This window comes from Dichomitus squalens (assembly GCF_000275845.1).
Source record: "Dichomitus squalens LYAD-421 SS1 unplaced genomic scaffold DICSQscaffold_18, whole genome shotgun sequence".
NCBI lineage: Eukaryota > Fungi > Basidiomycota > Agaricomycetes > Polyporales > Polyporaceae > Dichomitus > Dichomitus squalens.
In genome coordinates, this window is record NW_006766900.1 from 217,282 (window position 1) to 230,391 (window position 13,110).

General features: G+C 53.4%; 3 protein-coding genes across 3 annotated transcripts; 1 reads left to right on the plus strand and 2 right to left on the minus strand.

Moving 5' to 3' along the window:
- Positions 1-1,552: 1,552 nt before the first annotated feature.
- Positions 1,553-2,423, plus strand: DICSQDRAFT_29585 (uncharacterized protein; the record flags this gene model as incomplete). The annotated part of the gene is made up of 3 exons (XM_007366466.1): positions 1,553-1,732; positions 1,846-2,061; positions 2,154-2,423. Coding segments are annotated over 3 exons (666 nt in total), but the record flags the coding sequence as incomplete, so codon positions are not given.
- A 6,736-nt stretch (positions 2,424-9,159) lies between these two features.
- On the minus strand, positions 9,160-10,620 carry DICSQDRAFT_107106 (Aldo/keto reductase). Its single transcript, XM_007366467.1, has 6 exons — positions 10,461-10,620; positions 10,159-10,387; positions 9,869-10,086; positions 9,697-9,805; positions 9,501-9,638; positions 9,160-9,437 (listed from the first exon to the last, which is right to left on the minus strand). The coding sequence occupies exons 1-6, from the start codon at positions 10,557-10,559 to the stop codon at positions 9,253-9,255; spliced, it is 978 nt and encodes a 325-aa protein (XP_007366529.1). The 5' UTR covers positions 10,560-10,620; the 3' UTR covers positions 9,160-9,252.
- A 292-nt stretch (positions 10,621-10,912) lies between these two features.
- Positions 10,913-12,146, minus strand: DICSQDRAFT_107108 (uncharacterized protein; the record flags this gene model as incomplete). Its single annotated transcript, XM_007366468.1, has 2 exons — positions 10,913-11,192; positions 11,250-12,146. The coding sequence occupies one exon, from the start codon at positions 12,144-12,146 to the stop codon at positions 11,262-11,264; it is 885 nt and encodes a 294-aa protein (XP_007366530.1). The 3' UTR covers positions 10,913-11,192; positions 11,250-11,261.
- Positions 12,147-13,110: the final 964 nt, after the last annotated feature.

Genomic DNA, 13,110 nt, shown 5'->3' on the forward strand with positions numbered 1-13,110 from the left:
TCCGTGACAGTATGAAGTTTTGGAACACACGGGCGAACTCACGTATCGACTTCAACTTCCCCCTTCCATGCAGAACCGACACGCCGTCATCCACGTCGACCGCCTCACACCCTGGACGGGCAACGACGTCAACGGCATACTTCTGCACCCACCGGAACCAGTCGAAGTCGAAGGGGAACTCGAGTACGAGGTCGAAAAGATTGAAGACAGCCGCACGTACCGTAACCAGTTCCAATACCTGGTCAAGTGGAAAGGCTACGATGAAGGCCAGAACAGCTGGGAGCCGGCAAAGGACCTCACTCATTGCCAAGAGCTCATCGACGAATTCCACGAGCGGAACCCCACTGCCCCACGTCGAATTGCAGCGGCCATCTTTCAATCTCTTCCCTGGCAACCCCTCGTCAACTTCACCACTGCCACACCCTCCGACCTCGAATGGGCCTCCGGACGGCGCCCCGGCCTCGGGTCCATCGGGGACCGACGGACCTTAGGAGGGGGGTAATGTCACGGACGTTGGACAGACGCCCCTTTTTGCCGCCCATTCCCCTCCCCTTGACGCCCACCTTCCATTTTTGGACCATTTCCTTTCTTAGCCCATCCCAGTTTGGACACTGTAGATACGTTCCCACACCCGCATGCTACGTTCCCGTGATCGTCATGCCCTTGCCTTTTCTTTCTCGCCCTTTGTTCTCTCTTTGTCATCTTCACTGCCTCGCTCTCGCGCCTTGTCCTTGGTTGCTAAGCAGCCCCTCTAGTATATAAGGACCCCCTTAGGCACTCCCTAGTCCCCATCTCGACCTCTTGGTCATTGGGACTAGGTGAGTGACCATAGCATTGTATCTCCCTTCGATTGCTAATGTATAACTTGGTCATTGGGACTAGTCTGTCGCTGTCTGCGTGAAGACTAGCTTTCGTAGGTCTCGTGCCTTTGTGCCGACCTCCGCTCTGCCCTCGTCGAGTTTTCTGTCACGTTTATCCCTCTCTCTCTCTCTTTCCCCTTTCGGCTCCTTGCCGCTCGCTTACGAGGTCGTCGCTGAACGTCGATCCGAGTCTACGCGCCTAGTCGCCGCGACAACGTCCTTTGATTGACTTCCATGCATATCATCTTTATTCAATACATCTCACAGTGAACTTAGGCATAAACTTGAACAGGGACTTGGAGGACTTGGCCAAGTACCTGGTACTTGGCCAAGTCGAGTGGGTCGACTTGGCCAAGTCCATTGGACTTGGGGTACTTGAGGTACTTGGGATACTTGAGGTACTTGGCCAAGTACCTCAAGTACCTGCACAAGTCCGTGACGTTTTCCTGATAAAGCTTCTACAAGAGAAAGACAATCTCACGATCTCATTCGATGGCGGTTCTCTCAAGTCGACAAGCTCGAACCTAACGATTCACATCATCACTGAAGACTGACGTGTGTTCTTCTTTGAGGGGAAGGATTCTACGGGATTCTCACACACAGGCATGTACTATTATCATGCTTTGAAGAATGTATGTGTACCATGTCTTTGGAAAGCACTGTCGAACATGCTAATCATTGAATGTGTATAGGTCATTAACCTAATTGGTCCAAAGCGAATCCGTGGGATCTGCTCAGACAACACGAGCAACACGACAACTGCGTGTGACATGATACACGAGGACTTCCCCTGGATCATCATCCTTCCCGACGCCTGTCACCGGCTTAGTCATTTATGTGGCGACATCTGTAAACTCGAACACTACAAGGAGGTAAGTCAATTGACAGCTTTCATTAGGAGTTGCATGATGTGTGGGGACTGCAGTGCAAGAGGCCGTCTGGTGCATGAAAGATTGATAATGTGCTGATACATTGTTGTCCCTAGTCTATCAAAAACTTGTGGCGTGCACTCAAGTACCTAAAGAAGTCAGGAGCGGCCCGGGAGCATCTACGACGGAAACACCTCGAGATGGGCATCACACAGGGTCTTGTTTCAATAGGGAAGACACGCTTTGCAAGCATCTATTTCGCATCTGCAGGTTTGCTCCGGTGCATGCCTGCACTGCGTGATCTGTGTGTGTCAAAGACAATCATGATCAAGGTGAGCGCAACTAAATACTCTGATAGAACCTAGGCTAACGTCTCTACTAAGATGTCAACTCTCTGTTCTTGAACAATGCGCCTGCATGGAAGTTCGCAGCAGAGTTAAAGGAGCTTGTCGCCGTACTCGGACCAGTGGCAAAGTCGATTACATGCCTTGAGTCAACCCACTCCACCGTGTCCGATGTTTACATCTTTTGGCTTGCATGCATGGCAGGAGTCTACGACGTCATTAGCAACAACGACACCGGCATGACTCAATCCGATAAGGACGCCATTAGGGAGGCCGCTCAGGCACGATGGCTCCAGATGATCGAGCAAGCACCTTCAGACGTTTACTTTGCCAGTTTTGTCTTTGATCCTCATGAGTTCTGTCATTCCATTCAGTCTAAACTGACCTCATCTGAAGTCTTGATATATCGCTTACTAGGTTTCCAAGGCCACGATCTGCTTCACGACCTCAATCCTCTCACTATCAAAGCAATCAAAATTCCGAGCCTACACCCGAAGAAGGAGCCAGAACTTCCGAAAAGTGTCATGCGCGCTGGTAACTTCCTTCTATCTCTACTGCACATTGAGTATGAGAAGAAGGATGTACAAATTGCTGGCTTACCCATTGCGCAGGCACTAGATGAGCTTAAGGACCAAATTTGCCTATTCATCAAAAGCGCATATCCCTTTGAGCAGCTGTTGACTCCTTCTCAAGATCCTTTCGAATGGTGGAAGTGTCTTGACGAGGACGTTGGACGGAAGGCTGCGGTACAACCATTAGCAGTGAGTACTCACTTTAGCATTGTGTTCGACACCGTTCACAACTCTGCTGACAGTACCTGGCGCGCGCAATCTTCGCCCTTACCCCAAACTCAATGGCGGACGAACGGACACAATCGACTTATACCTGGCTGAATAGCTATCTCTGCAATCGCCTGCATGTTCCCACCGTGACGCGGATGATCCAAATTTGCAACTGGTGTATTCACAAGAGGAAGGTAGGCTACAAGTACCGTTATCGAGACGAATGCTATAACTACTACTCACATATTGCAGAGCCTTGTCTCTGCCCGCCGCCCAACTGTCAAATTCCGTGACATGCGCCCCATACTAGGTCATCAGCAAATGTGCGAAAATCGCCCTTGGGATTGCCAGTATGGCCTGAAGCACCGGATCAGGCGCGAGACAGCGCGAGCGCCCAATATGGGGGCAAGAAGGGCCCGTTCTCCCAATACTCACAATATCGGGCGAGAATGGCGATGAGATTATATGACAGCGCAAGGTTTGCTAGGGCTTGCATGAACTCGTGTGCTCGCACAATGATGTATAGTACTCGTATGTTGTGACAAGAATATATCCTGGTTTAGTATGGGACGTTGTTTTTCACCTTATCATAGTCAGCGCAGCAGGGGTCGGCTTCCTGATGAGGCATTAAACTACATGCGCACAGCTCTCATTCAAGGATACATTGTATTCCCTAATTACGCGAGCAGGCTTTGTCCATAGGGGTCTCCCCGTGCATAGTGAGGTTGAGACAACTAAGCTTGACGCACACAGGGGAGAACGTACAGGTGGAGCAACAACGGCAGGCGGGCCTGCCGCGACTACTGTATTATTCTGCGAAAGAGACAAAGGCGAGGGTGCGTGAATGCCGCGTACCACTGTCGGCGAGATTGACACAGTCGCGCGCTGGGGTGCAGGCACGTTCATAATGTCGCCATTGTAGCCATGGTGGACTTCGACCGTTTCGTCGTGATCTGCAAAGGCCGTATGGGCAATAGCGGCGGGCATAGCAAGATTTGCGATGCTTGAGCGATGGATTTGGCGCGGCTACAGGTAAGATGAGTGCTACATAACGGTGATAATAAAACGAATGAACAAGACAACGCACCTTCCTTCTCCGAGCGCCTCCACCGAGATGGTCAGGTCGCCACCTGTCAACCTAGAGAATGACCGCGACCTCGGTCTTGACGTGTGCACTGTAGGGGTGAAGTTCGCCCGTTTGATGGGTTGTCCGATCGTTGGCCCCAGTCCTAGTCCTTTTATGCAAGCCCAGGCATAGGCCCCGCTGCGTTCAACGTCCGTTGATTCAGTGTGGGCGGTGGTATGGGCAGAGATGTCATAGTCCATTTACCAGTATTGGGACCGGACCCACGGTCCACACCAAGTCAAACTCGCCTGCACACAGTCAGTGGCGTAGGCCGCCCTTCCCATCTGGCAGCAACCACCATACCCGGGACATGATGAATGAAGACAGGAGGCAGACCTATGTGTCATCATGTGACGGGAGCTCCTGTGCGGGCTGCGGCCGGCCTGCGGTCTCCGTAGCAGGCTTCGGAGCACCCGGGTGAGGCATGATGAGACTCTGCAGCATCAGTGGATAAGGCTTCGGGTAGTTGGGATCACGGATGCGAGCTTGAAGGTGTCCTTGAGGAGGAGGCGAGGAGGCAGGGAGAGGAGCTTGAGACATCGGATAGCCAGGAATGTGACCATCGCCGATCATGCTGGATCTGTAGGGCGGAGGCGGTGGCCTGTCAGTGTAGAATTGCTGGAGTAGGAGGCGGAAAAAACCTGGCTGCAGGGTGGTGGTAAACAATTTCAGCTGCCTACGACTTCGCTGTCATGGGCATGACCTCGTCGTGATGCTCCTCTTCCTTTTCTCCAGACCGTCGCCGATGGCTACCGGGGGATTCAGACTCCTCGTTGTTAGGAGCAAGTCCTTTCCCTTAGCCAGCTTCTGAGACGTTCATCGCAGCCGCCGTGGTAGAAGGATATAGGGGAGAATTCAACGTAGAGGAACCAAACGTCGCAGACGGAACAGTCGACGAAGCCTGCGAGGAGCTAGTTGTTGCATGGAGTTAAGATGGCTCGGACTCCTTTCTGAACGTCAGCAGCGTGGGCAGATTCTGCTCCATCCTGCGCATCTCCGTCTCCTTCGCCTCGGACGAGGTTCTTGACGTTGCCGTTTCGCCAGAGCCCGCTGTGGTAGAATATGTGCGCCTTCTCGCGGGTTTCTTGCACTCTGATTAGGCCTTAGTTGCCGGGTAGTAGATGTTCAAGAGGAGGACGAGGACTCACAACAAGTGCATATAGGCACTAGTGATGACACTGACGAGGACTATGGAACAGACAGGAAGCGCATTTTGGGGGAAATTCTGCTCATCTGTGCCAGCACGAGCACGTGTTCAACGCGTTGAACGTGTCTTGCTCATAGGCGCCCATGCGCGTCATCGCTCTTCACCTCCACACTATAAAGAGTGTCCTCACGCAAAAACGTCAAGACTATCTTTTCCCTCGTACTCTCATCTCTTCCTTCGACCCAGCACTTCAATACCAATACTGAAAGACGCTATTAGCAAAGGGAAGGGTAAAATCTCCGCCCTTTGCAATACCCCGCACTTCCCATTGCCCAAGTCCCCTTAAAGCCAAAGGATGCACTGCACGGCAACCACGCACTGTACGTACGATTTCAGCGCATATATGCATTGGTGGTTGGTCTCCTACATGCTGGTTTTGCCAGCGACGTCCCTTTTCTGCCTGTCCAGGCCAGAGTCCACAGCTTTCCTATACATCGGGCTTTCTCTGGAGTCATGGCTCCGCCCTCATTGAGATCATTTCAATTCACCCACCCTGCCCTCTCGTCTCGCAGGCCTTTCTGAGTACCTCCTCGACCCTTTTTCCCGTTCTCTTGTACTACCTGGTCTCCCCTGTCCTGCATCGCGTGTAGATAGCACCCCGCCTCTACTCACGTTAGGCTAGGTTCTCAGACAACGCTCACGCGATACGACCATACCTCAGCCCAAGTTCATCGACAGGCCCCCTCGACATGCACTTCTAGGACCCGGGCAGGATCCCTGGTACACGTATGGCATGACGGTACTGTGCATATATCCCCATCTTGGAATGACTAATCTCAACGCTGACAAATGCATTCAACAATATAGCATCCTCATCCCGTGGTTCACCGTGCGCGCAGTCAAGGTAGACATCGAAGCGGTGAGTACCCTCAGTAAGCAGTATAGTGCCTCCGAGTCCGACCTTCCTGGCTCCGCCTCTTACAGCCATGTCCGAAGGTGGCGATCCTACGCTTCGAGAGCGGTTGGTAGCAAGGGCTCATCTCTTGGATCTCATTCTCTTCGGTCATAGAGTACCTTGCCTTCGGGATCGTCTCGTGAGTCATCGTTCTACTAATTTCTGAGTCAATGCGCCTCATCTTTCGTCTGTGCTCTCTCCCTATGGAGCGTGCCTGACCCTACTGTAGGTTGTCCCAACTCCCGTGCTCCCCCCTACTCACCCCCATTTGCCGTAGTGTCAGTCCGGCGTGTTTTGCCTGCTCAGCAAACAATGGTACCGTCTGTGAAGGTTGCATTCAACGAGCAGCGCCCTTCGTTCCTTCTTTGACGACACTCCAGTCCAGCCCAAGCGCGCATATAGTCTCCCCGCTACCTCGGGCACACTATATGTTGTGACACAACTTCTAGTAGTGTTCAAGACGCTAAGTCCATCAATCTAGCTCTCGATCGACTGACTGACCTGCCTTGAGAGTAGGGTTCCAGGATTTTGCGCTGTGGGACTCTCGTAAGTGCAAGATCATGCCATCCCCACTTCCACTCCACCGCCTGTCCCAGGTAGGGTAGCTACCTTGGTATTTGCGAAGTTCGGCGAGGTTGATGCAACATCACCTGCAGCGTACGTGTACGAGCGATGAGGTAGGGTCACGAGTAACTGAACGGTACGTCATATCTTGAAGGCTCAGAAGTCCCTTCCACTTGTGCATCTCACGCCGCACACCATCAGGGACCTTATTGACGGCGACAAACCCGCCCATCCTTCTGACACCCGCAGAACAGTGCAGGAGCACGGGTGAGTCGTCCTTTGCGTCATTGAAATGTCCATGATTATGTTGACCGCATCCACAGGAGCATATCTGCCACAACGGTATTGCCATGCAGCGGCACATTTGTACGGTAGAGTAGACCATCACCTCCCGGTCTCTGGTCCACCCTCCGCGACACTCCGACAGCCTCGTCAACATAGCGCATCCAGTGCAGCGCACTACACGGGTCGCCCGGACCCTTGAGATCAGGCCAATCAACGTACTGGAACTGCGTGACAGTCCAGGGAGGCGCATACAGGTACGCGGTGTTGGTGAGCTCAGTTTGTCATCCTCATAGTCCTTGTACATCTCGACGACACCAACACCACCTTTGCTTTTGGAGTTCATGTTCGACTTGCGCCTTGGCTTCCCCTTCATGATAATGTCAGTATGTATAACTGTCTTGTTCCGCAATATATCATATGGGTATCTGCACGCGCATCCTCCCGAGCCCGATTATCATTTCGATGTAAATGCAATACATTTTGAGTTCCTAGTCACACACCACCTGGACTCTCCTAATCATCCAATACATGGATTTTGAGGCATTGACTCGAATACCCTGCACCATGTGTCCCTTGTTGTCCCATGTCGCACCAAATTGTAGCGATTGCCCCGTCTCGCAATTCCGACAATTCCGGGCAACCTTAGAAGGTATGGCGCTCGATCGCTGGTATTGCGTGGCACTGCAATCTCTGCAACACCATGCAAGACCAGCGACATCTCGGTCCTATTGCCTAGCATTTCCGAGCATTGCCTGTCCATGCAGGCAGTCTGTGGATATTGCCTTCCATGGGAAACGCGACAGGTCCATTGGAATGAAACTCGAATCATGCCTTATATTCTTGCGCTTGCCTGAATAGGCGTGGGAGGGTAATGTCTGGCAACACTTTCACACTTTTGCTGATGGTATCCTCGCTGGTGCGGATGTCCAACGATGCGAGATGGGAAAGCCGGGCTCGAGTACCGACAATCCTGTCGTGGTTCACGAAGACCAAGACTCCGGTGATAAGGGTGAGGGGGACGATGACCTAGGAGATTCCATAGACTCCGAGTCTGAAGGCGATGATGAAGATGATGAGGCCGGTGACAATTGGGGCGAGGATGAGGATCCCGCCATGACGTATGGCAGGCTGGCAGAGACTCTCGAGAGCGCTGCTGATGGACTGAACATTAGCTCATGGTTCCTCAAGGACTACTTCTCTGACATACCAGTTATGTCTCCTGAGGCTGCTTCTAACCACAAGGGAAAGGGGAAGGGAGTTGCGGCGCACAAAGGAGTTGCGACGAGGGTGCTCCAGGAGGCCGACTGGACGATGGGCGGGAGATGATTTGCCTGTATTATGTAATAGGCGCCTATGCTAATAACTGCTATCAACCAGGCGAATAACTCCCGCCCCCCCTCCTGGTCGTTTGATAACGCTGCGAAGATCTCATCTGGAGTTCTTCGCCCAACACTATAAGGTGATGTCGCAGTGGATTTGCTTGTAACCAGGAGATATGCTTTCTGCTATGAACGAGAGCTTATGTACATAATGCATGGCCTATACTATCAGATTGACGTCCGTAAGAATGTCTTGCAATGGCGATGGCGGATTGAACCTGACACCAATGCAGGTAAGTACAACGCAAGCTTCCTTAAGCGTCGTACCGACACCCAACCCTCTAAGGACTCACGTCAGCTTGACCTGGTCGTCCTACTCTCCTCGAGATCGCCAGCGGATATGTGGATATCCCAGTATTGCAGGTACGTCGTCTTCACGATGAATCGCTTCGACCCCTTCCGCCCGAACTTGCACAGCTGCTCGTATCCGACAGCTCGATCTGCTGGAATCCGACACAATGCGTTCTGTTCAATGGATGCTCCATCCAATTGTGATACCACGTGCGGAGGGCAGGAGGAGCGAGGGACGTACTCAGGGTAACGAACTTGGGGATGAGCGCTCATCCTAAAGTTTGTCACCCTAGTTTATCAGCAACTCAGAGTTTGATGGACGTTCAGCTATACCCCTCATGATCTCGCTCTCCCTAGCAGATGCTATCGTCCTATCGTATTTGATATTGTTGGCTCTGGCCCTCTTTCCATACCGCAAACATGATCATGTCTTCGGGTGGAAGCTACTACAAGACGAAGAGCACGCTTACAAGCACAAGGCATGGACGATGCCACCCGAAGGCGTCCGACTCCTGCTCGTCCGGGGTCATACAATAGGCTTGCTTTCCAAAACTCAGAGCGAGATGAACCTGATATCATTACAGATAAGTACACGGCAACGTTACTAGCTATCCTACCGGCTCCAAAGCGCACGAGCAGCCCCCGAACGCTCACGCGATCTTGATCTGGTTCGTCGTGCTCTGCTCGAGTTCGTCCCCAAAGATGTTGATGTCCCAGAAAGGCGGGTACGTCGTCTTGACGTTGAACCGCTTCGGGCTCTTCCGCCCGAGCTCGCTCAGCTTCTCGTAGTCCTCGTCCGACAGCTCGATCTGCTGGAAGTTGGACACAATGCGTTCTGCCCGTCCATTCACAGCGGTCAGCGCTATATGGGTCACGAGGAGGCCGGAGGAAAACGCACCTGGGGTGATGGACTTGGGGATGACGGAGTAGCCGCGCTTGACGCCCCAAGCAATGAGCACCTGAGCGGGCGTCGCATTGTACTTTTGGGCGAGCTCGAGCACCTCGGGGTACTCGGTCAACTTCTTGTGGCCAGCCACTATTACACCCCGACCGATCAGTAAGTGCCAGGAAGTCGGTCAACAAGGCAAACGCACGGTTGTTACCGAGGGGCGAGTATGCGGTGAGATGGATGTTGTGCTCCTTGGCGTATTTGACGAGGTCGTCCTGGAGAAGAAGCGGGTGCGCCTCAATCTGGTTCACGGCCTACGCGCACGTCACTTCGTCAGCCGTGTATTCATAGATCGTCAAACGAGAGAAGAGGCGCACAGGCCAGACACCAGTGGCGTCAACGATGCCCTGGATATGGTGAATAGAAAAGTTGGAGACGCCGATCGCCTTAACCTTGCCGGTATCGAGGAGCTTGATCATAGCCTTCCAGGTGTCGACCAGACTAGTCTCCAGGTCGAGAACGACCCAGTCGGGCTTGTTCGGGTCGAGAGGCTCCAGGGCGCCCCCGTACGGGAACGCAACGGGCCAGTGGACGACTGCGTGCGCGCATGCTCAGCGTAACTCATGGAAGAGAAAAGCGAGTAAGCGACTGGGAGTGCGATACGCACGGTAGAGGTCGAGATAGTCGAGCTGGAGCTGCTTGAGCGTCTCGTCGAGCTCTTTCTCGACCAGTTCGGGCTTATGCGACGTGTTCCAGAGCTTGGAGGTGATGAACAGCTCCTCGCGTTTCACGACGGACGGGATGACTTTCTTCAACGCCCGGCCGACCTCGTCCTGGTTCCCGTAGATTATTGCGGCGTCGATGTGCCGGTACCCCGCGCGGATGGCCGCCTCGACCTGATCGCCCGTCATCCCGCGTCAACCCTGACATCTTTCCTCGCCCCTTAAACAAGAGAATAGCATAACATACAGCATTCTCGACTTCGTTCGGCTTCGACAGCCAGGTGCCCAGACCAATCTGGGGGATCTTCTGACCAGTCGAGAGGGTGAGGTACTTGCCGTGAGACATTGCTATTCCGTTCGACAACGACGACGAGGGGTGCGAAAGCAGAGCGCAAAAGGTGGGGGAGAGATGAGTGCGCGATAGGGTATGACGAGCTCGAGATTTATAGTCCGGTGGATATATCGTGACGCGGACCGCCGGGCCGAGGAGGCGTCGGGAAGAATCGGGAAGCCGCGGGTACGGGTCAAGGGGTTTATGCAAGTCGCATGACCACGTTCGACGATGCGTAGAAATTGAACTGATCGGATCATAAGTTCAGAATGCGTGCCTTGGAATGTTAGATGTTCAGGGGACGAAGGTAAGAAGGGCAACGAGACGTTAGGACGAACAAGGGGCGGAAGAGAGCGGGGCGCACCGTACCGAGGCCGGACCGCTGTGTTAACATATTCATGCGAAGGGGAATACGGTTTACTCGGCAGTTGTGAACATGCTCGACAGTGGAGAGAAGAAACTGGAAGAGCTTATAGAAGCGTTGCAACTGGTGAATGTACGCACCCAGCACAGGGATCGTCAAGAGGGGACCCACTTTGTCGCAGGATGACGCGATCTGCCGAAAGTTCAGCACGTCGAATGAAGAGAACAAACAATTCGGCGATGGCATCCAAAGATCTGGATAGTAAGATGTAAGGCACTACGCTACTGTATCACTCATGCTAGTAAGACGCGAAGACGTCCGAGGCACGGAAGAAGACGCACGTAAGATGTCTGTCAGTCCTCGCCCATCTCGCTGTCTTCCTCAGGGCCCTCTTCAATTGCGCTCTCGTCCTCATTCTCCTCATCGTCCGCACCGAAGAACTCGTCATCCGCAACTCCCCCTTTCGCAGGTTTCGACCATGTCATTGACGCGCAGTCTCCCGCCTTTTTCTGCTTCGTACTGGAGGACGGCGTAGGATGCGACGGCTCCGCGGTCGGTGCGCTCCTCCCTCGCTCAGACTTCCCGACTTCGACCTCCGGCTCCGAGCTCAACGCCCCACCCTCCATCTGCTCCCTCACCCACGCCCTGATCTCCTCCCGCTGCCTATCGGTCTCCGCCTTGCCCTTCTCATCCACCGTCTCCGCCTCTGCCTCCTCCCCCTTCCTCACCTCCGGCGGGAACAGCGAGATGTACTTCTTCGTCTTCGGGTAATGCAGCACGTAGTTCAAGTCCACCCTCAGCTCCCCCAATCGCTTTTCAAGCTTCTTCCTCTCCTTCTTCCCCAGCGTCTCCCCCTCCCCGTCCTCCCCATCACCCTTGAGCTGCCGCTTTACTTGTGCAATCTTCCTCAGCAACTTTTGCCGCTCGAAGAACTTGACCTTGTGGTATCTTGCAGCGAGGCTCCGCTCGACGCGCGCCCGCTCGGCCTTCGCGAGGTCGGCCTCGAGCGACTTGAGCCGACGCTCTGTCTTGACGCGCACGTCGGCGGCGAGCGAATCTTTCGCGAGCAGGCGGCGGGTCTGACGGAGAGCAGCTTTGATCTTTTGGACGCCTGGGAGGGCAGTGGGAGATGAAGAGGTTGAAGGGGAGTGGGCAGAGTGTTTCTTGGGGTGCTGGCGTTTGGTGGGTTTTTGCGTCGACGCGTTCGCGGAGTGTTTGGAGGATGAGGGGTCGGACATGGGCGTGTGTCGCGTTGAGGCCATGATCAGAAGGTGACCTGCAAGTAAATCATGCGAGGAGGAGCAAACTGGACGGAGATGCAAGGAGATGTCGATTGTGGTTATCAACAGAGAGTTTGGTTTCGAAATTATGGCAGCCAACTCCGACTGACGCTCATGGGCACTTTCTACAGTGACCGCATACAATAGCGCACCACGTGCAATAAGCGCCCAAAGGAGGCAACATCATTGCGGCTCTCCTGCGTCACCGAGACCACGGGGTGGCACAAGAATTAGGAGATGGGTAGATAGAAAGCTAGAAGTTGTAAATATGTAGGGTGGTAGTATCAGCATAATTGCTTGGGGAGGTATAGTGACAGGAAGTGCGCAGAGTCTGTTTTTTTGAAGAAAATCATGGAAAAATAGCAGAAAAATGTCCTTCCATTCAATCGAGACAAAATTTCGGGATCAAACACAATACATACCCCTGTACAAGACGCATACACCGCCGGGCGAGAGCGATAAGTGTCAGATATCGTCGGGAGAGGCCGATCACATATCGTCGGCCATATCGAATCTCTATCCACGGGGTACCTCCCATCAATATAACATTAGACCTTCTTGATCCCATACCGCTGATCCCATATGCCATTCAGGTCGCCCCTGTCTATAGTCCATGTTCTCCCCTTTATCGACTCTACATGGTTCCGATGGCGCCCGTTTGATTAGCTGCCGGGTTTTACGCCAGCTTCCGCCCACAATCCCTCATGTTCGAATAATCGCCATCGAATCATATAGGTGTAGAATTCAAATATGAATATATTGAGCGTGTTACAGACTACATAATATGTACAGGATGCGTGTTACACGGAACGACATGGGATACTGGCCCAACACGATACCTGGTCCCCTCGGACGCCCTCCTGTTCTGTCTCCTTCCCGCTGTCCTGCTTGCGTGAGCATGGCGAGTCTGGCAGCCGATGTT

Coding starts and splice junctions, on each gene's coding strand:
- DICSQDRAFT_107106 (XM_007366467.1), bottom strand. CDS start 10,559: ATGTCTCACGGCAAGTACCTCACCCTCTCGACTGGTCAGAAGATCCCC. Junction 10,388..10,460: donor CGAACGAAGTCGAGAATGCT/GTATGTTATGCT, acceptor ACGGGCGATCAG/GTCGAGGCGGCCATCCGCGC. Junction 9,438..9,500: donor CCCCAAGTCCATCACCCCAG/GTGCGTTTTCCT, acceptor ATGGACGGGCAG/AACGCATTGTGTCCAACTTC.